General features: G+C 38.4%; 3 protein-coding genes across 6 annotated transcripts in view; 2 read left to right on the plus strand and 1 right to left on the minus strand.

The window, feature by feature from the left end:
- Positions 1 to 23,521, minus strand: part of LOC111592571 (protein sickie) — a 138,170-nt gene that overhangs the window by 74,540 nt on the left and 40,109 nt on the right. Inside the window, exon 3 of the mRNA XM_030223193.1 lies at positions 21,809 to 22,188. Within this exon, the coding sequence (XP_030079053.1) occupies positions 21,809 to 22,188 (380 nt within the window). The remainder of the gene's footprint in view (positions 1 to 21,808; positions 22,189 to 23,521) is intronic.
- On the plus strand, positions 12,947 to 15,334 carry LOC111592573 (xenotropic and polytropic retrovirus receptor 1-like). The gene is made up of 5 exons (XM_023304884.2): positions 12,947 to 13,095; positions 13,168 to 13,807; positions 13,879 to 14,586; positions 14,676 to 14,842; positions 14,904 to 15,334. Exons 1-5 carry the CDS (start codon positions 13,027 to 13,029, stop codon positions 15,204 to 15,206), a joined length of 1,887 nt encoding a protein of 628 aa, XP_023160652.2. The 5' UTR covers positions 12,947 to 13,026; the 3' UTR covers positions 15,207 to 15,334.
- On the plus strand, positions 15,443 to 21,921 carry LOC111592572 (xenotropic and polytropic retrovirus receptor 1-like). 4 transcript variants are annotated; one of them, XM_023304881.2, is made up of 5 exons: positions 15,443 to 15,746; positions 15,812 to 16,469; positions 17,115 to 17,822; positions 17,889 to 18,055; positions 21,838 to 21,921. In XM_023304881.2, the coding sequence occupies exons 1-5, from the start codon at positions 15,678 to 15,680 to the stop codon at positions 21,847 to 21,849; spliced, it is 1,614 nt and encodes a 537-aa protein (XP_023160649.2). In that variant the 5' UTR covers positions 15,443 to 15,677; the 3' UTR covers positions 21,850 to 21,921. The 4 variants fall into 4 exon arrangements, with proteins under 4 accessions (XP_023160649.2, XP_023160648.2, XP_023160650.1 ...); XM_023304880.2 differs by lacking the exon at positions 21,838 to 21,921 and adding an exon at positions 18,133 to 18,663 and having other exon boundaries at positions 15,812 to 16,430; XM_023304879.2 differs by lacking the exon at positions 21,838 to 21,921 and adding an exon at positions 18,133 to 18,663 and having other exon boundaries at positions 15,444 to 15,746.

The following is a 23,521-nucleotide window of genomic DNA, read 5'->3' on the forward strand; positions in this document are numbered from 1 at the left end:
GATAATGACAATGAAGATGATGATAATAATAAAACTTGGTTTAATTTGGCATTTGGATCCGACTTTGGCACTTTTTAGCTGTTCATTTTAGCACTTTTTATTAATTAAACATTATTTTACTTTTAATTTTAAGTAGCCTTAAAGTACAGAATTCGTAGGCTTTATTACATTTTAAAGAGAGTTATTCTTTTGTGGATCTCTAAATATTTGTTCATTTAAAAATATAATTGATTATTTTTTATTTCTTTAATATATTTTAAGTATTTTTATTTTTAAAGACTTTTATTGTTTTATTTTTTTAACATTTCTAAAACGATTTTCTTGATATTTACAACTGAGAAAAATCCAAAATTATAGAAGAAATCATATTAAAAAATTTTAAAATAAAATGTTTAAGACTTTTACAAATGGTTAATTTATATTATTTTGACTATTTTAATTTTCCATATTTTTGTTTAATTTTTTTATTTTATATTTAAATTATCTTTTTAATTTAAAATATAATTTATTTTAATTTTTCAATTTTCCTTAATTATATACGTGCATATAGTTAACATATTAGTCTGAGTATTTTTGTTTAGGGTTGGGTTAAAGTTTGTATAGAGGAACGAAAATGAAATTTGACAAATTGTAAACAGTTGTAAAAGCTTTTAGGCATCATTAAACGACTTTAATTCCAGCATCTCTTTTGTTTTTGCTTATCTAATTTTCGCAGTCATTAAAAGCTCAGAGGAAAATCGTCGGCCCCTTGAAAATATTGTTTGCTCGATGTAATTACTTGGTAATTAAGTGTCCTGGACCCGCCGTGACAGACGCTAAAAATTGCAGCTAATCAAACAAATGTCTGCTGCCCCAAAATACGCCCCCAAGCCAAATGCCAACCAAAAGGGAAAATCTAAAGTAAAACGCCAAGGGATGACCAAAAATGTTTGCACAGCACTTTGATCTGAAACACCGAACGGGGGGTTCAGTTGTTATACAGAAAACTTAATGCAATTAAGTGAACATATTTGCAACTTCCGTGCCGCACACACAAGTAAAGCCAGAGGACCAGAAAAACAGACATTTTTGATGTATGACTGCTGCTGATGCGGCTAATCTAGAGGGTAACAGGGCCCAGCACAGGGCGACTCAGGCGATGGAAATGGGAACTCCCAGTAAATTTGAGAAAAAGGTTTCTCAGTGCAAAATCAATACAGCTTCAATTACAAAGATGCAAAGCCTTTTGGCAACAAGCTCGGCCAACTGGGGAAAAAGCACAATCGAAGAAAAAGAATGGCGTGTAAATAATAAACGCACGTGCGTGTGACACGTGATTGGGACTGGAACTGGCACTCGGAGTGGGACCTGTAACGGGATTTGAGCCAGCCTCATAGCCCATATTTTGAAGTGCCTGCTAAATGCTCTCAAAGTGGTCATATTTTTGCGTCAAACACAGTCAAGCTCGACGCGATCTCGGGCGCGAAGGGTGCGAAATTTATGCTTAATCAATTTGTCGTAAAAGTTAATGCCATGTACTTTTATTTTTCGGGTATTATGGAACACTCGCTGTAAGCTGTAAGGGTTGATCAGGCAGAGTTGCTGCAGCTTTGGCGATAAATGTAGCAAGATTTTTTGGCCTCTTCTGCAACACGTGTCGCAACGCGGGTGGCCTTTGACGGTGACTCTGTGAGGGTTAAAAAGTTGCAGTTCCTTTCTTCTTTGACTTATGCGTAAGTTTGTCTGATTTATTACAGTACACATTTTGCACTGCCTCTCGCAATTGTTTACTTGGCGTCAGTTGCGTAATCAAACTGTCACAGCAGCAATTACCACAGCCCAGAATCAGTCGACTTCAGCTCCAGTTGGACTCGATTCGACTCGATTCTGTTTACGTCTCGCCTGACTGCATAATTTTCATAAATTGTTGCAAATTGTTGTTGTCGTCGTTTGTCACTCTGCAACGGGGAACTGGAACTGCAGCGGCAACTGGAGCTGAAGCAAAAGAAATGAAAAGAAAGGCCGTAGCAAATGGCTAAGGCTACAACAGAGCTCAAGTTGAAGTGCTTGACAGATTGCTGACAATCTCTTGGCATACGGAAACACTTTGCCAAGCAATCTAGGAAGTGTGACTAAATCGCAACAAAATCATAGAATAATTGATTTCGATTATACAGGAAGCTGAAGACAAGACAATAAAAAATCAAAAGTTTAAGAAAGTCAAGTGTTTCTTGATGCGTCTAACATTATAATTAACTAAGGTTCTATCATTAAAGAAAATGCAATTCAAATAAATTAACTTTTATATATGAACTAGTTTTTGAAATGGATACTTATAGACCTAAACTAGAACTTTAGACTAGCTATAAACAGATAAATGGCTTAAAGCTAATATAAAGTTCAGCGAACTAGTTCTCCCTAGATTTTATTAAGTACATCTAATTTTAAGAAAAACTTGAGTTCACAGAAACTGCAATTGTTAACAAACTATTGCTATCATTTCTTATCTCTTTTATGCTGCAAACTAGTTCAGAGCATCAAGTAAGGCACCCGTCTAAGCTATATAAAAATAAGCTACGAACTTGTTTCATGAACAAGATCATTTATTTAAGTATTTATTTATTTATTTTAGCATAAGTAAGACTTCAACATCAAAGTTTATGTGCTATATGTAGACTAGATCATGGGGCTATATGCTCTCAAGCAGTGTAGTCTGCAATTGTGATTTCAGAAAAGATTTAGCCCCAAATGCTGTTGCACAATGTAATTGTTGAGTGATTCGCTGGAAATGTATTCAAATTGTATGCAAATTGCTGGTAAAAATACAGCAATTGTCATCTGTTTGTCTTGTGTGTATAGGAATTACCTAAATGAATTTTGACACTCATGTCTCCAGTCTGTTTAAAGCAGCTTTACAGAGCACATAAATGTTAAAAAATTTAGCATGGCTTTTTTTTGATCACCTAGGTAATGTATAAATATTTCAAGCGAATCTAGTTAATCCATCAATCAACCAGAATGCAACATCGCTTTATAGACCTCACATTACTTTACATTATTACAAAACTTGTCCGATTTATCAACAAAAAATCTTCTGTAACAATTTCAGCTTGCGCTTTATGCTTATTATTAACCAGTCAATCACTCAATCACTCAATCAGAACGTAAGCATCACAGCCCACACACAAACAAGTGACACACGATGGACAAACATTTGCGAATTGCTGTTGAATATTGATAAAACGCATTTCAATTGCATAAAGAGGCTGGTGCTACATCAAAGCTATCTGCCGATTATGAAATATTTATATATTGTGTGCATATGAATGATGTATGCGTGACTGGGGCGCACCTATCATAACCAATCTACGAATCGAGTTTTCCATTAATTGGCTGCAAACTGAAAAAGCAGAAAATAACAAGGCAAATGTAAAACTCGAAAGGGCACAGCAAAATGTCAGCTTTTATTTTTATTTTATTTTTTTTTTTGGGTTGAGATATTTTATCTCTTTGTTTTGGTTGCCTTCTGTAATTTTTGTTTTCTGTAACTCTCCGCTAAAATGCCGTGACAAATTGCTGATTTGCTTTGACATATAAATAAAAGACTTTTGTCTAAAGTTTGTCGCGCTGTTTTTGTTGTTGTTGTTGTCTATGATTCTTTCGTCCCCCGCTTTTAAGCGGAAGCTAAAAGAGTCTTTCAAGTTGATTTCTGCTCCATAAACTTGTCTATTTTTGTATTCTATGTTGCTCGCTGGAGCGTAGCGTTGTCCGGACCAACTGCGAGCCCACCCTTCTCGCCGATTCTCAACTGCCTGCTCTATGCTCAAAAATGTGGAGCAGCACGTGCATTTGCACGTTTGTATCTTTATCTGCTTTATTTTAAAAGGGTATTTGAATTTATTGAAGAGAAACGTAATGCATACAACCTATTCATTAACAATAGACGCGCATTGTGAACAAAATTTTTAGCAACAAATATAAATTATTTTAATTTCTCTACTTGACTAGCCGTGTAAATATTCCAAAAGTTTCGTAGATGCATCGGTTCAGAAATAGCCAATAGTTCTGCCTGAATCAAGCTTAAAGTTTATTTATCTATTATTACTGTTCAACTGGAATACATTTTACTTTTATTTCTTATCTGCACATTTTATTCAAAGATTTTTGGAAGTTCGCTCTCTATATTATTATACAATTAATTCATTTACTTTCAAGATTTTTCTTGGTTTAGAGTTTAGAAGTCGATTCCTATCATCTTTCGTTATTTCTTCTTTGTTAATAGCTGAGCTCAACTAAATTTATCAATCACTGAATTTCTCTTGAAGACATTTCAATCTATAAATCGATGTAAGCATTTATTAAAAACTAAGAAACGATTAAGAATCAGTTGAAATAATTCTATTATTCCATGAAAATATATAATTTATATATAATATATATGTATATTAGGCTACTTTTTTCGTTTTCCTGTGTGAAAGCGCAGCTCTTTAAAAGACTACCATTTTCATAAATCTTCCATAAATATTCGCAAGGGTATAGAAGCTTCGTCACGTCGCAAATAACTTTTTCTTTTATCTTTGTGCTTCTCGGTATGTATTGTTTTCAGTGCCTGTCTTTCGTTTGTTTATATTTAGATGGAAGTATTTTCTTTATGCCAGTTTTACGGCGCATTAAAAGCCAACTTAAGAACCGGCTAAGCGAGGGGGCGTGACAGTGGGCAGGCTGCTAGAACGCGGACCGAAACGGAGCTGCAACATAAATCTTGACAAAAATTTATTTGTTAAACTTCCAAGCTAAAGTTGACTTTTTTCTGTTTTCTTCAAGTTATACTTGGACTTGGCAAGCATTTGATATGCATTGCATGTACCCCGGCGCCCAGCGAGTAGGCGTGGCAGTGTGATTGAGCGGCTGCATTGTTAGATTTATGAACATTCAACCTGGGCTAAGACAACGAGCTACAACCGAAGACCGATTGTTATCTAACAACAACAGCAAATCCAAGCGCATTAATATTCTGTGAATTTCCTATCAAAAACGAAAATTGCATTTTGACAAACTAAAAGATGCAGCGAGACACAACTCTAGTATATGGTAAAAGGCATAAGCCAGCAACTTATCGCATCGTATCCCCTGGTTCCCTTCCTCTTTCCCCTTAGGCTACTTCCTTCCTGCTCCTTCTGGCTATTATCGGCACATTCTTGGCTTTTACAACTTTTTGCCACTTCTGCACATTAAATAATTTTCCTTTTAGCCAACGTACGTGACTAAACGTCAATTTCCAGTTATCATGCCCTTCTTCCTCTTGTCTGCTGGGGCATCGCTCTGCTCTATGCAAGCTGCATTCCCGCAACGATTTTCATAAATTTACACAAAGTGCCTTCGGGCCTCGTGCGACGGCATAGATAAGAACCGGCAAAAGTTGCTTCTTGGGCAAAAAGTGCAATGTTCTGATAAGAACAACTCTTAACAGAACCCAAATGAACTGATGTGAACTGTGTGCAAAAGGCCCAGCGGCGGGTAACTGTGTCAAAAACTTTGCGGTTCAATCGACGTACGTGATTTTCCATGAATTGTCCAATTAGTTAGGGCATCGAGAGAGGTGTCCGAAGCGGGGTTCAAGTGAGAATTATGTGATATGTTTAAAAATTCCGTAAGAGGCCGTCAAAAGTCTCTTGTAAGCAGATTAATGACAGCATTTATGTGTACTCTACAATCGAATCTCACAGAACTTTATCAAAACTAATCATGTTTACAGTTGATCGAGCAGGAACTGGTTTAAATGAATAAAATTACTGATATAATTGTGGCTAAGCTAAAAATGTTGTTTAATTTTTTTACTAGTGAAAAAGAACAAGATCAATAATAGCAATAATATTTTTATAATTACTTTACATATTTTGACTATGCTTTCTAAAAATTTGAAAAGTCTAGTAGTAACAATTTGAATGGGTTAGCTTTAAAATGCATGACTTTACTACTGATCTGAACTTGTTCACAGTGCAAAACTCGTAAGTCTATATGATTTGGATTTCTGTATGATATTTTCAACAGTGAACTGTTTCACTTTTCCCAGCAATTTGTCCTTTTTATTTATTCTTGCACGGTAAATTTATGCAAATAGCTAATTCCAATTTATAGTCCCATCATTTCCTTCGAATGAGTTCCACAATCTATCATATTTCACAATCTTAGTTGTCTACAGCTGCTGAAAGATGAATTACTATTAACATTCACCAGTTCACCCAAACTATGAACTATTCTCCAAAATGAACAAAAGCCACGAACTAGTTCCAATTGTTCTTGCTTACTACCTCAACCTCATTCAATTCGCATTAACATTAACATGAAAAACCTATAACCATGAACCGAAACTAATAATTATCAAGAGACCCTCTTAGACGTATGCATATGATAGCTGGATAGCTGAAACCCTATGGCCATATTATCATATTATCATAATTAAATCATTAGGTTGACGCTTCTGCTACTTATATAAGCATAATCCGAGCTCCCTCATTCACACGCTGGCAGACTGACTGACTGACTGACAGACAGGGGCCCCTATGCTATCATTAGTCAAAGTTCGTCTCGGCTGTTACCTACGGTAAGTACTCGATACGGCCCGCTCATTTGCTCATAATCCCCTCGCCCACTTCCCTCTACTCCTACTGTGCACCGCAATTGATTTTTCATTTGGCCCGTCGCTTGTTTGGTATTTTGACAGCTCGCTTTTTGATATCTCAAATTTCTGTCGTGGGCTTTGATTTGCTGCCGGTCAGGGCAGGGGTTGCTGACAGTTCAATGCACCCCCAGGAACTAAATGAAGAAGAAGATGATTCTGACAGCTTGTCAGTTGTCAGACACAGACTTGCAATTGGACTTACTTTAAATGGGGAACTGAACTGTAGTTGGTTTAGCTCCTATACCTTTTTTTGGTAGATGCACAATTAGTCAACCCCTCAAGGATGTTTAATCCTTTTATTTGGAGCCACATCTGCCACTTGAATAAAATGAAATTAGAAAATTCAGCTTCAGCTTTCAAGCACAAGTCAAAAAAGAGATTAATTGAAGACACGCGCCGGTCGGAATAGCTCAGAAACCGGTTTGACTTATCAGCCGCACATCTTGAGGTAGGCAAACATTATCCAAAACCAAAGCTGAGGAACGCAAGAGCTGATGAGACTGCAGATTAACGCCTAGCATCAAAATAAGCTATGCCTAATGGGGCGGATAGTTCTAATTGCCAATGCCTATGCTCTGTGCCTCTTTAATTAACTTGTGGCTCGCATTTAAGTTCCCTGTAAACTGTCGACGGCACAGAGACCAGTTAAATGGAAAATGAAAAGTTGTGATGGGTAAGGAAAATGTGGCCGAATGTGCACAGCTGTCTCCACATAAATACAACTTTCAATACGACTTTGAGTTATTGACAAGAATCGAGAGTTACTAATTATCGAATTACTAAATATATTTTTAATATTACCTAATGGAAATTTTGTCATCGAAAGCTTTATAAAGAAATAAACATTTAATTAATTAGAATGAAAATAAATAACTTTTAGAACAGTTTTATTAGAAAATTTTTTTTGGTTATAATGTAAAAGCTTCAAGTGCAAATTAAATTTTAAATAAATGCAGCAAAAGTTTTACATTATCTCTTCCCAAGAAAATAAAAAAAATAAAAAAAATTAAAAACTTTCCAATAGAGCGAGTTTTTGTTTAAACTTAAAATCCCACAGCTGCACCACAAAACAATTTTCCTGCATTTCAACGTCGGAAGGATATAAATAAAATACGCGCTTATCTAAAATGGAATTTGTCTGGCGGTTTGGTCCATTGAGGATGTCTGCAAAGAGTTGGCAACATATTTTGTAGTTGTTGCTGTTGTTTGTGTCTGTATTTAAGCCTTTTAATTTGTGTGCAATGCGATAAGGCGTTAATTATGCGGAAAATCAGGCGAAGAGAGATAAAGACAGAAAGAGCTGGAAAATAAAGTGGGGAAAAGAGAGAGACAGACACAGGGAGAGAGACGTATCACAGCTGCAATACCATAAAATATGCAGCATTTGCAGACACTTAATTTAAGACCTTTATATTGTTATATTTCATTTGTTATATGTCTGTTATATACAAATAAGCTTTTTTTGGAATTTAATTTAGTTTTAAATTTTTTTATAATTATAAAATATTTATTTTTTATTTCAAATAAAAAAAGTTTATAGGCAGGCAACTGAAAAGATGTTTTCATTTTTGATAACAATATATATATAATTTATTAATATCATTTCAATTTAAACCGTTTTGGTTTCAATTGTAGCTTCTATATTATGTCAATATAATCCCTTATGACTTATATTATTTGTTGGATTTTTTTATTAAAATAAATAATATATTTTAGTTATTATATTTTTTAATTGTTTCAGATTAATTTATTTAAAATATATATATATATTAATTTAATGATTTCTTTTTTATTTTTGTTAATTTTCTTTTATTATTTTTATTTAGCAGAATAAATATCTATATAAATTATATAAATATCTATATAAATTATTTATATATTTTGCTTTATTCACTTATTTATTCATTTAATATTTATTTGTAAGCTCTTCACACACTTTGACTTTTTGACGCATTTGTAAACAACAACTCTTTTGAGCACGCTTTTATTTTAAAAACAAACAAAATAACTTAAAAATTGCCGCGAAGCACGCGCGCGATTTTCATACGTTCCGCACTCGACGCGTTGCGTTTGCCAACTGAAGCAGCACAATGCAACGTGTTGGCTGCTTGGCTGATCGAACATGTTCGATGCACACAGCTGGCTATCATATGGCTGGGATGGGGGTGGTTGCAACTTGTCTGTGTTGTCATTTGTGCCGGCTATAAATAGTTGTTGCACGAACCTCCCTACCCCCTCCCTGCTTTCAAATTGCCAACAATCTGTTGCAGCTGAAGTTCAATGCTCAGTCGCGAGGTCAACAACAACAGCAGCAACAACAACAGCAGCCATAACAACTACAGCAGCCACAATTAAGTTAGCCAAAAGTTATTGGCCAAACAAATCGCTATAATTGAACAACAGTTTGCTGCTCAGTGGCAATTATCGCAAATTATTTGCCACTTTTTCTGCTTCTTCTAACGTGTATGAAGAAATGTCGCCACGGAGACTCTGCAGCAACAAAAACAGCTGGAAAATTGTTTAATCATTGCAACTTAAGTTTCTAATGGAGCATAACTCCAGTTGATTGGTCTGAAAACTCGTTTAGTTTGCTGTATCTTTTGATACCCTGCAAACGCTAAAAGCTATTAAACATTTGCTATTGGACTAGTTGAAAATGAAAAAACAAAGGGTATATTCAAATCATGGATTAATATGAAACAGATAAGTCAATTAAACCCTCTACCTACAAACAAATTAACATAAAGAATTCTTTAGATTTGTTTGATTGTTTTTATTTTATTTCATTTAGTCTAGTATATCAATACAGAGCAGATCGCAGGGTATCTGCTAGTGAGACGCACCAAATTTGCGTGCTCCAACTTGATTTAAGCCGCTTTGCTTGGAGAGCGCGCCAGCGCACTCTCTGGCGATTTCTTTGCACTTGGCCGATTAACTAGTTTATGGAGCTGTTTTTTTGAAGTTTATTGCCGCCTGTCGAAATATGAGTCCAATTTACGTGATAGGCAATTGGAATTAGACAAACTAGTTGTGGGCTTACACTTTATAAACTAGGCTTTATAATTGAAGGCGAGTAGCTGCGCATGGGGGGTAATAAAAGTTTCAAGAATTCACATAGATATTTCCAGTTTGGCTTTGTCTACCAATTCCGTTCCAAGAAAGTTTTAAATTAATTTCAATATCATTTAAATGAATTTCTTAACTAAATCAAAGCCCAAGGAACAACCTAAAAGAATTTTAAAATGAATAACATTTGCAGAACTCTGGCTTAAGTTCAACAAATTGAAGTCTATTCTACTATAATCATAAATAAAAATAAATAGCACTTGAATAAAAAATAAATTATGCGAAATTCAATTATATTAATGAAAAACGATAGACTTTTGTCAAGCTTCACGATAGCCCCTCGGCAAATTACTTTTACAGACTTTTAAAGCATGCACCCCCAAAAAATGAAACTAGACCCAATAAATCTTTGTTTATACAAATCCAAAAAGCATGGAAGGCTTCCGAGCTCGAGCCATTCACATGCCACAGACGCATAAAAAAAGAAAGAACGAAAACAAATGCTAGACGGACACACATGAAACTCTCCTGCATGTACTGGACCGCATCTATTGCCCACCAACTACACAAACTACTAATGCCATTAAGCACACGCCGCCGCAAACCCACCTCATACTGCTCTGCAACTCCAACCCCTTCATGCCACCCTCGGACAGCACTAAGCATGCATTTTATTGCCTTTTGTCGTACTGGCAGCCGGCGCACTTTATCATTTCAATGGCAGCGAATGTTGCAATGTTTACTTTTCATTTTATGCAGCTCCATCTGCCACGCCCACTGCCCACTGCCCACTTTGGCTGGCAATCCACACCCGGCTGTTCACTTGGCCGTTAGTCTATCCAATTGTCCAACAGTTTGTCTATGCAAATATTTTTATTTGCTTCTTTCGTTATGCTAGTAAAGCACACAATAGCATCCAGTTTGAACTGAGATCTAGCTAATGCTCAGCTCAGCTAATACCCTGTAAACTAGCCTCGTTTAAATACAAAATATTTATCATAATAAATTCTATGAGTTTCATTGAGGTGCAATCCGAAATGTTTTCCCTTACTTAAATAAACACAAATTCTATAAATCTGAGTAACTTTTGTGTGTTCCTTATCAATTGATTTGAAAACTTAGAAGTAAATTTATATTTATATATCTACAGTTATATATTCATATTTAATTCTTTTAGAATTTTTACATGGTTTTTCACTCTATTCTAAATCTATTTAATTTTAAACTCAATCTCTCTTCTTTGCCTTCAATTGACGGCATTCTCTATGCTCATCATATTTAACTTACTTTTGGTATACCCTTTAGAATCATGCCCAGCACGCCTGGGATCTACGGATCTAATATAGCTGACAGCAGCACGTTTTTATCCAAGCGGAAATTAAATGTACTCGGAGTTTTATGTGCATATTGTGCACATGTTGCCAATTTTGTCGCCCGCTGCCCCCGCACTGTAAATGGCTTAAATTTTATGGGGGCAGTCAACAAAATAATCAACATCTAACAGTTCTTGAAGACCGCATCCCTGGGGAGTTAATTACTAGAGTATTTAGCATATAATTATGAAACTGCTTCACCTGGCTCCCACCTTACACATCTCTCTGTTTCTCTCTGACTCCATCTGTCTCTGTCTCTCTGCATCCCTTCCATTCTAGCCTAAAGCAAATGTTCCCATGGGCCAGGGAAAACTTTTGCCAATTCAATTTTCCTTTACGACCATTTTTCCAGCAGCAACTACAACGACAATATGGGTTGGGGCAAAAGTAATCATCGTTGCAATTGTTTCACATTTTTCACGTTAGTCGAGATGAATGTTCGCTTTGATGATGAGGTAGAAATCCACCCCCCTCTGGCATGCCTGTAGACGACATTTGCGCCCCCTTGTTAACCACTCGAATGCCATTTTCTTTGTTTGCCACTAGAAAAATATGACTAACTGCTGGCAACTGAAATCGAATGGCGAAGCTCGGCGCGTTGATTGAGCATTCTAAGGTTTTCCTTAAAGAGTTTTTGGGGGCTGGCAAGCCAAGCAACCCCTAGTTGCTGCGCAACGCAGTTTAAAGCTCCCTTTTGCAAATTTTTTATACGACAGCGAACAAAAAAATGTAACTCGACATCCACTTCAACAGAATGCGAAATTTGTATTAAAGCCCGTGACGAGCCAGGATAAAAACCAAAACCCGGAAGCAGCGACTGTCCACAAAAACAAAAGCGAAAATGTCAAGCACCAGCGGGAAAAATAGGTACAAATCATGATACTGACTGTAAGACACTCTGTTACAGCTGGTCAAAAATAATTGCGATGTTCCAACTGATTCATCTGGAAAAATATATAAATTATTTATTCTGGCCCATTGAGCTCTTGGCAAAAAAGTGTCGAGGAATATTTCACAAAACTCAGACATGGTGCAACTCATAACTTTTGAACAGTGTATAAAGGAAGCTGTGAGCAGGAGGCATGTTAATAAATGTCGCTACACTGCGTAGCCTGTTGGACCAGAATAATATCGAGACCCGGGCAGCTGACAAGCGTGGGATGAGATGCATGTGCGGCAAGCTGTGGATGTACGAGGCGAAGTTTAAGTGGACTGATTCAATGGCGTTTGCTTTTGAAAGCTATTTATGGAGACTTATTCAAAATATATAATATATTCTTAAATGGTTATTCCATATTCAAGATATTACATATTCTAGATATTCATTTCTTATTTGTGACTGTCAAGCTCAAAGAATATTTGTAGAGAAATATCCTCAGATCCCTTTAAAAGCTAGAAATAACAAGAAGAAATTCTGTATAATCTAGTAATAATTCCATTTTGCTTATTATATTCTAATAAACAAATGTTTAAAATAAATTCCTTTAAAGCTGTGATGGAAATCGTTGTATTATATTAAACAATTGAAAGAGCAACCGAATTCCACTCTAAAAGTTGACATTCAGTGTCAAATTAAAATTATTACTATTAAACTTAGGAAGACATTTAAGTTTATCTCTATGATGTGAAGAAATAGGTCCTAGTAAAATATAAATTCACCTTTTTGAAGGAACATTTATGGAATTACATTCACTTGGATTCTCTTTCCATGGGAATGTAATTCCTCCCGCTTCACTTAACTTTTCGGCCATATTTACATCACACTGCTGACGCCCATTTGGCATTAATGTTAGGCTGTCAATATCTCATGTCATTGGTTGAGCAAGTTAATCTGATCAAAGTAGGTGCTCGGCAAGAAGATATATGAAAATTGTGTTTTAAGGAGTCTAATTGTAATTTTCTTTGATTTCATTGTAGAAAGATATCATGAAGTTCGGAAAAACCTTTGAGAGCCATTTAACACTTGAATGGCGTCAGCAGTATATGGATTATGGGGTAACTGATCCACATCTTCATCCATATCTCTATGAACATATCTAAATTGATATATTTACCACCTGTATATAGGAGCTTGATGCCATGATACGCACCGCGGTGGACAATGCGCCCGATAAACATATCCGAAGGTCTAATAGATATATACGAGAGCATGATTTAAATGTTGATCCGATTACAGAGGAGTACTATCAAAATTTCGAGCGCAATTTCTTTGCCGTTTGCCATCAAGAACTGAGTCGCGTTGAGGATTTCTTTGCCCAGAAGTTGGCCGAAGCACGTCGCAAACTTGACCAGATCAAAATCCAACTGACCTCGACACCACGCTCGTATAATACACGCCATTTGGGCTTCGTCTGCAGCGAGTTCTACTTGAGCCTTATCATGCTACAAAACTTCCAGAGCCTAAACTATACGGCTTTTCGCAAAATATGCAAAAAGTATGACAAGCATATCAAGTCTCAAAGAGGCGCCCATTGGTTCAGAGAGTACATTAGCGACGCGCCCTTCAGCAAGCAGGAAGAACTGCTGACAATGATTAATGAAGTGGAGAATCTATATATGACCCATCTCACGAACGGCGATCGCGCCAAAGCCATGGCCAAGCTGAGAGTTCCACCACTGAGACAGGCCTCGCCACCAGTGAGGGTATTCATGGCCGGCATGTTGCTGGGCCTATTCATTGTCAGCGCCATTGTTGTTATCCTCTCATGTAATTCGGAATCTAAGTTTAAGGAAACCCAACTTCTGTATGTAACTCTTCTTCTCCTCTATCTCCTGTAGTGATCTATGTGCGCAGTAATTTGGCGCTGTTCGCAACATTTGGTTACATGTATCGGGGTATCTTCACCTGGGTACTCTGCTGCTTCTATTTGGCAATCAATGTGTACGTGTGGCAGAAGGTGGGCGTTAATCATGTGCTGATCTTCGAGCTGGACGTCCGCAAACGAGTGCTGCCAGCGACGTTTTTGGAGGTGGCCAGCGGCTTTGGTTACCTCTGCACTCTGTCCATGCTCATGTTTCTGCATCACAATGAATTCGGCGTATCCCATCCATATAATTTCCCCTTGATCTGTATGGTGCTGCCACTGGTGCTACTGATCATTCCAATACCCATACTCCATTTAAAGGCGCGAATGTGGATCTTGCGCTGCTTTGGGAGAATTTTTGCTGCTCCATTTTTCTTTGTGCAGTTTGCCGACTTTTGGATAGCTGATCAGCTGAACTCCTTGGCTCTGTGTATTGTGGATAACTATTATTTGGCCCGGTTCTATGTTCGCTACTACGCGGACCATGTCAAGGCCCTTGACTTCGAGCCAGACTTCATGGTTCCCATTCTACGTTGTCTGCCGCCCTGGTTCCGTTTAGCCCAGTGCCTAAAGCGATATTGGAATTCCAGTAATAGGCCGTATTCATATTTCCTGAATGCCGGCAAATATTTCAGTACCATTGTGGTGGTCATCTTTTCTACAATTGCAATGAATTCGAATGGTATGTATACACTTAATACACTCTCCAAAGCGTTTAGAGATGGAGCCGTCCGTTGTTCGTTGATTTCATTTTGCATTTATAATTTTTAGATAAATATGATACCATATTCGCGAATCCCTGGATATGGCCGTATCTAGCCTCGGCTCTCATATCAGCCATCTATTGCTCAGCTTGGGATCTAATTGTTGATTTTGGTCTATTTAAGGTTTGGAAGGGTGAAAACATATTTCTGCGCCAGAATCTCGTGTATCGCAAGGTACGTAAAGCCCTCAAGTATCAGCTTCACTCAAATTTAACCAAGTATTATATATTCGTAGGGATTTTATTATTTTGCTATCATATCGAATGTTCTGATACGTTTCATCTTTATCCCGGAGATATATTTAATTTACTATAATATTTTATTGCCTTACAATTGCAAAACACTTGAAAGTTTCTTAGAGGTAACTCGTCGTTTCATCTGGAACTTCTTGCGCCTGGAGAACGAGCATTTGTTCAATGTCGGCTACTTTCGCGCCACCCGCGACATTTACCTAAATCCCATCGGCCTTAGAGCTGACACAGAGGAAGAAGGAAGCCACGACAAGGGTGTACAGACCAGCAAGCGATCAAGCTTTTAATGAATATTACTAATTACAGCTATGATATCCAAATTTGATTTATTCAAAACTAATTTATCTATTAACTATGTTCTGTTCAACATTAAACTAAGCACAAATCAGAGATATAGCTACAAAAAAAGAATTACGTTTTAATATACCTTAAGGCAGGTGTAACCAAGTGAGAAAAATATTTTCTGTAAATCTGTTCGTCTGTTTATCTTTTTTCCGTGTCGTATAAAGCAGTTGCTTAGATTTATACGTTACATCATTGTTTGTCAACACATCTCAACTGAAAATGCCACATATATAATTAAAAAAAATAAATAATATAATTACTGGGGCTCTGCCTAGTAACGTCAAAGACAATTGAGCTATACGCTCTTGGTTTGGACATCAAGTATATTTATTCATCGGCCATTTTTCTTTGCTTCTGCATCCTGCTACTCTAAGCACTCAACAGAGAATATACGAAATTCCAAGTAAATCAGAATGAAGTTCGATAGAACTTTTGAGAGTCATTTAACAAACGAGTGGCGTCAGCAATATGTTAACTATGAGGTTGGTACGGTACGGCAAAAACAAAAATAATGCCGATAGTTAGAAGACTTAATTTTATCAAACAGGAGATGAAGACCCTATTACGCACCGCAGTAGAAAATATGCCCAATCGTAGGGACAAAAGCGTGTATGAAGAATATTGTTTGAACTTTCAGGACGAGTACTTTGCGAAACTGAACTCAGAGCTGATGCGAGTGAATGAGTTTTTCGATTACAAAATGGCTGAGGCAAGGCGCAAGCATGCCACATTAAAAGTGAAGCTGCTCTATATGAAAAGTCGAACCAGCGGACAGGTTGTGGGCGCCGTACGAGGGTTGCCTCCGCTGGCCGATCAGCCGCGAAATCTGCGCAAACTAGATCGAGCTTATGCCGAATTCTACTTCAGTCTGGTGTTACTCAAAAATTATCAGCAGCTCAACTACACATGCTTTCAGAAGCTGAGCGACAAGTGTAATAAGTATTTCCCGTCCCCGAACGGATTTCGGTGGGTTCAGAGAACTTTGGATGGCACGTCCTTATATGTGGACGTAGTTGAGCTGCGTGACATGATTATCGAAGTCGAGGACATATTCACTCAATATATAACAGATGGTGACCGTGCCAAGGCAATGGAAAAGCTGAGAGTTCCACCTTTGACTCAGCCCATATCGACGGATTACGTATTCACAGCTGGATTATTTATGGGTCTCTTTATTGTCTCAAGTGTAGTTTGTGCTATTTCTGGTAATAGATCTAGCTATCGGCAATGTATCTATAGATAGCTAATTGATGGACTGATAGATTAGCTTTTTTATGAATGACAGATTGACAGTAAGGCTTATTGACTGACTGATAAGTATCGATCTACTTAAACTACCCATCTGAGTGCTTCGACTAATTAATTATCGGATGGACAAACATTTTCATTACTGAGTTCTGATCCATCTGATACCATCTGACTTCCAGCATTATTTTGTGAAAGACGGATTTATCGAAAGAGTAATTGACTGATTGATAAATGACCCATCTAAGCGCCTAGCTGAGACTAGTTGATTAACTAATGTCAATCGTCTATCTTCCGTCATGATAGATTGATCAAAGGACTAATTAAATTTCTATCAAAGTATTGCCTAGCCGACTGACTAATGTCAATCGCCTATCTTCCGTCATGATAGATTGATCAAAGGACTAATTTAATTTCTATCAAAGTATTGCCTGGCCGACTAACTAATGTCAATCGTCTATCTTCCGTCATGATAGATTGATCAAAGGACTAATTAAATTTCTATCAAAGTATTGCCTAGCCGACTGACTACAGATATATCGACTGATACACATTTTAACATATCTCAACTTATATTAATTAATGTCTTAATAACCCTTTTACAGCCTATATCCTATTTGTAAGCACGAATCAAGTTTTTATCTTTACCCGTATGTTTCGCGGCTCATTCTCTTTGATGCTCTACGGCTTCAGCTTGGTCGGCAACGTCTATGTGTGGCAAAGTGTGGGCATTAATCACGTGCTTATCTTCGATTTGAATCCTCGCCATCAAACTGTGTCCATTAAACTGCTCAGCACAGCCAGCTTCTTTGGTTACGCCTGTGTGTTGGCCATGCTGCTATTTATACATCACAAAGAGTTTGGAGTGAAGGATCCTTTGTATTTTCCGCTAATTGGTCTGGTCCTGCCGCTGGTGATACTCTTAAATCCTGTGCATGTTATGAATTTTCCGGCTCGTATGGGCATTTTGAAGTGTTTCGGACGCGTTCTGGCTGCTCCGTTTTGTTACGTGAGTTTTGCGGACTTTTGGCTGGCCGATCAGCTGGGATCCTTGGTGCAATGCACCGTGGATTATTATTACTTGATTCGTTTTTATATGCGTTACTCCATGGATAGAGAGAATACGTTTGATTTTGAGCCAGATGTTGTGATAGCCGTTCTTCGATGCCTGCCCGCCTGGTTTCGGCTGGCTCAATGTGTGAAACGCTATTGCGATAGCAAAATTAAGCCAGTTTCGTATTTGGTCAATGCTTTTGCCTATGCCTCTACAATCATTGTTGTCGTCATCTCAACTATACAAATGGAGACAAGCTGTAAGTAGCTCAGCAATGCTCTCAATATACATACATCGAACTTAATGAATTCATCTTCTCCTTTAGGCAAGTACAATAGTATCTTCGCAAACCCTTGGACTTGGGTCTACATAGTTAGCTCCCTTGTATCCACTATTTACTGCACGGCGTGGGACTTGCTGCAAGACTACGGATTGTTTAAAATCTGGAAGGGCAAAAGAATATTCCTTCGAAACCGTCTTATTTACCCCAAGGTACGTTTGAATAAACTTTTATGGCAGCTCGCGCGCTCAAGCTTGTCTTTGTCTTGGTCCTTGTGCACTTATTTCAGTGGTTTTACTACTATGCCATCATTGCGGATCTCTCAATACGTTTCTTTTGGGCTCTCGAGGTATATTTAATAGCCAATAATCTTCTGCTGCCCAACAATTCCAAAACGTTGTCCAGTATTTGTGAGATCAATCGACGTTTCATTTGGAACTTTCTTCGATTGGAGAATGAACATTTGTTTAATTGCGGAAATTTTCGGGCGACACGGGATATTTTTCTGTCGGCTCTGAATTCGCGAGATGAATTATTAGTGAATGATCTAATGGATGAATCGAGACGCTGGTCAGGAGCTCATCGTGATAGTAATCCGATAAGACGCCGTGCAGAGTGACAGTCCTACATAGTTAATCGGTCCTAATTACTGTTCGCACACCCAGGCACATTTTGCCAATTTTGGCTCGTTTTCGAGAGCATTGACAATTGGGAGTCAATGAAGCGAGACCGAAGCAGGCATCAAGTCTGAGTTCTAACAATCCGAACATTCTATTTTTCGTTCCACCCTCGCACGCCAAATTGAATAAAATTAATCTCACATTTACGAAATTAAAACCGCAAATGGAATTATAAATTCAGCATACACGACATGGACTTTGCTCCGGGCAGACAACACGTTGCTCGAACAGACGTATACCCTGTAGTCGAACACGTGATACACTTGATGAATGCTGCATCAATAAACACAAGCCCGCAGGACAACAAAAGTTAAGCCAGACAACAAGCGGGCGTACAAGGACACAGCTTTTTGCCAAAACGACCTGGCAGCTTGTGGTGTGCTTGGTCTGTCGAAAGAAAGGGCGAGAGATCCTTTGGTAGCCAGGACAACTGCAACACTTAGCTCCCTGATGGGCCACCCCAGCCAGCCTGCTGCCAGGTTTGATTTCGGTTTGGTTTGCGTCCTGTGCCTGGTCACGCATAAATGCATGCGAATTAGGCAGAGCGCACGCACGTGGGCGCTTTGCCTACCCCTTGGCAGCTTACAATCCCCATTGTTATGGGACGGAAGGTTACCCCCAAGCAACACACATGACCCCCTTTCTCCGAAGTGGAGCTCAGTCCTTGGGCTTGGCTACGGCTTAGCTCTTTGAACGTATGCATTGGAATTCACGCCCTCAGCTGCCGCATGTCAATTATGTGACCTCCCACGTCCGTAGCCCGTCGCATTGGGGGTTATTTTGAAGCCATTAAACTACTCCAACCTCTCGACCCTAAGATCCTTCTTGGCACCGTTACAAATGTTATAAATACATTTGGGAGCACATATTGTTGCAATGTCTGGCGCGCAATTTGCAGTTATAAATGGCAGCTTCCCGGATCCAGCTACAGGGAGGAAATGTCATCAGCTGTTGTTGAAGTTTGGTCTCGAGGACGAATCCAACAGCTTGCTTTCTTACAATTTTTATTTTAATTATATGCAACATGTTGCCTGGCTGGTGGCAAGTGTGGAACGTCAAATCAGTGCCTGCTACTGAAAACTTGTAAACTGTTTGCAGGAAGTCGCGCACGAGGCAACTTTATAAAGCGCTGTGCACCAGCTGCTCGACTTGTCGCTCGTCGCTAAAAATGCTTTTGAATTTTAGATGTAGCTTCTCCTTCCACTAGATGAGTCCCCGAGACGCCAATGCCCCTCGCTAATGGTTCGCTTGACATTTTTGGGGGTTGCTTTGGCACAGCTGAAACTTTTGCAGCAGGCTGGACAGCACGGATTCAGTGTCTAGGTCGACAGACCGCAGACATTATAAACAACGCACAATGTAGTCGAGAGTAAGAGTCGAATATTAGCTATGGCCGAATAGTAAAGCCTCTTGCCAAAGCGTGTGGGATTATGGGCGGATGCCAAGATATATATATATAGCTGATTCTGTCTTCTCTATCTCTCCTCTCCGACAATCCCTGAATCAAGCGCTTTCAAAATGTATCTCTAGTTTATATTAAACAATTTTTCTATTTGTCCCATTGTAAGGGTGTACACAGACCATGTTGTTGCCTGGTCGCAGTGAAAGTTTTATGGCATTGCAACTTTAAATGAACTTGCCCCATTGTTGTCGTCGTCCTGTCGCCCGTGTCCTGCAGCCCCGTTCGTTCTGTTCCCTGTTGCCTACCACAAACTAGGCGCAAGGACGACCATAAAAATCCAGAGTAATTTATTTGTCTGCTAGTCAACGCGCCCCTCAGCCAAAAAATAACACTGCAAACATTTCCGTTACGCATTTAAATTTCATAGTCAGTGAAAGTCGTCAACACATGGCTACACAGAGTGGGAAGTGTGGGGGGCGATTGGCAGACCCTGAAACGAGAGTTAAACGGCGACTGGTCTATGGCCTGGCCCCCATTTCCCTTTCCACATTTTTGGTAGCACAACAAAAGCTTCCGTTTCCTGTCTGCTCTGCTGGGATTTCCCCGAGGGTTGCAAACACACAAGAAAGCCCCCGAGACGTAGACGGCAGAAAATGTCTCTCTCTCGTTCACTCTCTCGCATCGTATGGGGTTTTCCTCGACCAAAAATAAAGTTTTCTAATTTTCCATTCTCGTGTTTTGAATTTTTCAGCTGCTTTTCAAGAGCTCAAACACTCGCACACCGATTGTCCTCTTATAGTATGCCAATTTTGTTTGCTTAGTGTCTCAGCCTCGAATGGAATCCAATGCTTGGGGTTCTTTTTTACGAGTTGGGGACAGATGTAGAATGAGAGAGTGAGCTGAATCGCTTGTAATTTCCGGCAAACAAACCAATAAATCATATTAAACTTGCTTGGAATTTATTTTTTTACCAGATGAAGTTTTGCCGGAAGTCTTATGGCGGTGTAAGCCAAATGCATCGGAAATCTGCGACATTTCCATTTGATATGAACTCTCCTTGAGGTTGAGCTACGACCAAGGGGGTTTGACGCTAACGGAGAAAATGCTTTTTGGCATTTCAGCAAATCCGCGTTAACAGACGCACAGCTGGGTGAAATGATATTTAATATATAAAGCCAAAAGCATTCCGTGCTGTTATTTAGTTTTTTGAGATTCCTTAAGTCGTCCTACAAGTACTTTTTAAATAATAGTCTAGTCTAGCATATGTAATACTAACAGAGCCATGAAGACTGTAACAAATGTTAAGCTTCACAGAGCTTAACATATGTTCTAGCTTAACATATGTTCTGTCTAACATATGTTAAGCTCCCATAAAATCATATTTTAAGCTTCCCAAATCCGTAGTGCTTCAGTAAGAAGGAACATAACATTGTCAAATTTGAACCTATTCGATGTTTTTATGATCACGGTTTTTCCTAAAGTTTTGTAATTAATTGTACATATCAAGTATAATACAGAAATTAACTTTAAAAGTAACTCCAAGTAACTGAAAAGCTTACATCAGTTTAGCAAAACTAATAACATATCACGCACTTAACGTCCCTGCTAAAAGTATAATTTAACAGGTGGAGTAATTTTCGTTCAGTTGTTAGTCGGAACACCAACCAACAGCACTAAATGTTTCGTCAAGTTGCTTTGCTTATTTAGCTTAGACAACAACCATGGCATAGCGACGATGCAATAGCAGCCAGACAAAGATTGACTGCTATGTTACACGCTGCTACAGCTCGTTCTAACAATTTAAATTTTCAATTTATAAAAAAATAAACCATATTTATGTATTTATATATATAATATTATTAATATTTATTTGCTTCACTTACCGATTCACCATCTCATTGCCGTTCTCCAGCGATTGAGCTAACTGCTGTGGCGTTTGCTGTTGCTTATGTTGTGGCTGCTGTTGCTCCTGTTGCTGGTTCCTGTCCAGCAAATTGTTGGCAGTCGATGCTCTTAGACTACCGCCCAGGCCAATGCCCAAAACGGAACCACCAATTGTACCCGCTGCACCACTAGCAGCGCCACCACAGCCAACGCCAATGGACTTCGTTTGCTTCGCCTGCTGCTTGTACCGGCTCAGGGCAAAGAACAGAGCAAGGACAGCCTTAAGGCGACCCGCGCAGATGTCGTTGGTCGTGATATTGTCCAAGCCGCCCACCGATTGACTCCGCAGCACGTGCAGGCACGAATTGACGTTGTCGTACTGCAAGCAAAGACCAAACACAAATGAGTTCAAAAGCGCCTTGAGTGGCTGCATTTAAAGCTTAAGCGCAAGCGACAAATGCACAGCAAGAAATTTTAGGGCGAGTCACAACAGAAGTAAACAAATCTGACTTAAGTAAAATAGCTAAGAATGTATAGCAAAAAAAAACAACAAAATATATAAACATAAATGTGCTTATGTCCAGTGTCTTCCTCTAAATACTTTTCTGCACGTTTACAGTTATGAGAATTAGATAGAAAACTTGTAGGCCAGCAATTTTTGGATTTAAATTTAAAAGTCTCTCTAATAAAATCAACCAATATATATAATCAATATTATAGACTCAACTTTTTGACCAATAACCTTGTTATTCTATTGAGCAATTAAACTATTAAAAAATTTTCCCGTATAGTGATGCTTTTCCATACACTCAATTGCATGACTTTTTGGTGCAGTGCATTTAATCCGAGCTGCAAGTTGATGAGTCACAGTGCCTTAAGCCCGCCTAATATATATGTAAATGGAAATCCTAGCGACTGTTTATCTCGCAGCTCAGCTCTAAGCGCCATTAACGCGACGATGTCGTGATTTTTTGACAGCTCTAAACGTGGCCCGAACTTGACTTACAAATGGTTATTTTATTGTTAATTTGCTTGAACGTCGTTTTAACTGCTTCACGCACAACACGCAGCAAACGGACCGCCCAATTCGGAGTCCGCCATCTAGAGCCCGGAACCCCGAAACCCCGAACCCAAGCAGAAGTCAAGGAGAGAACGGAAAAAATTGACATTAAGATAAAGTGCTCAGACGTCAACGACTGTAAAAATCTATGGCACAGCTCGTGTGTCAAACCGAAAATATACGAAACCAATCAAAAGTAGCGGAAAGTAATGCGCTCCAAGATACTCTACAGAATAGATATGCCATAAAGAGTTGGCTTAAACGGCTTACAAATAATATATGCAGAGACTCTTATACTTTTGTTCTCCTCTCTCTTGAACAGCACTACAACTATGACTTCCCAAATCAGCATAGTCTTTTATGTAGGTCTTCCAATGAGAGTCTGAAATCAGTATGGTCCTATCATGTCAGTATTTTATTTTATAAACATAACAATTTTATAATAATGTAAGCTAAAAGTGCAGAGCCATTCACTTCATGTCCTGATAAAACAAAAATACAATTACTCTATATATATATATGTATCTAGTCGTCCCTCTTTTACAAAAATCTTCATTTCTCGTTGAGATACTTTTCTTTAGAACTGTTTGATCTTCATATAGCGTAATATTCTAACGAATCTGCAATTCATAAGTTATAGTAAGATTCTTGT

This window comes from Drosophila hydei, unplaced genomic scaffold, assembly GCF_003285905.1.
Source record: "Drosophila hydei strain 15085-1641.00,03,60 unplaced genomic scaffold, DhydRS2 tig00000149-arrow-pilon, whole genome shotgun sequence".
Classification (NCBI taxonomy): domain Eukaryota; kingdom Metazoa; phylum Arthropoda; class Insecta; order Diptera; family Drosophilidae; genus Drosophila; species Drosophila hydei.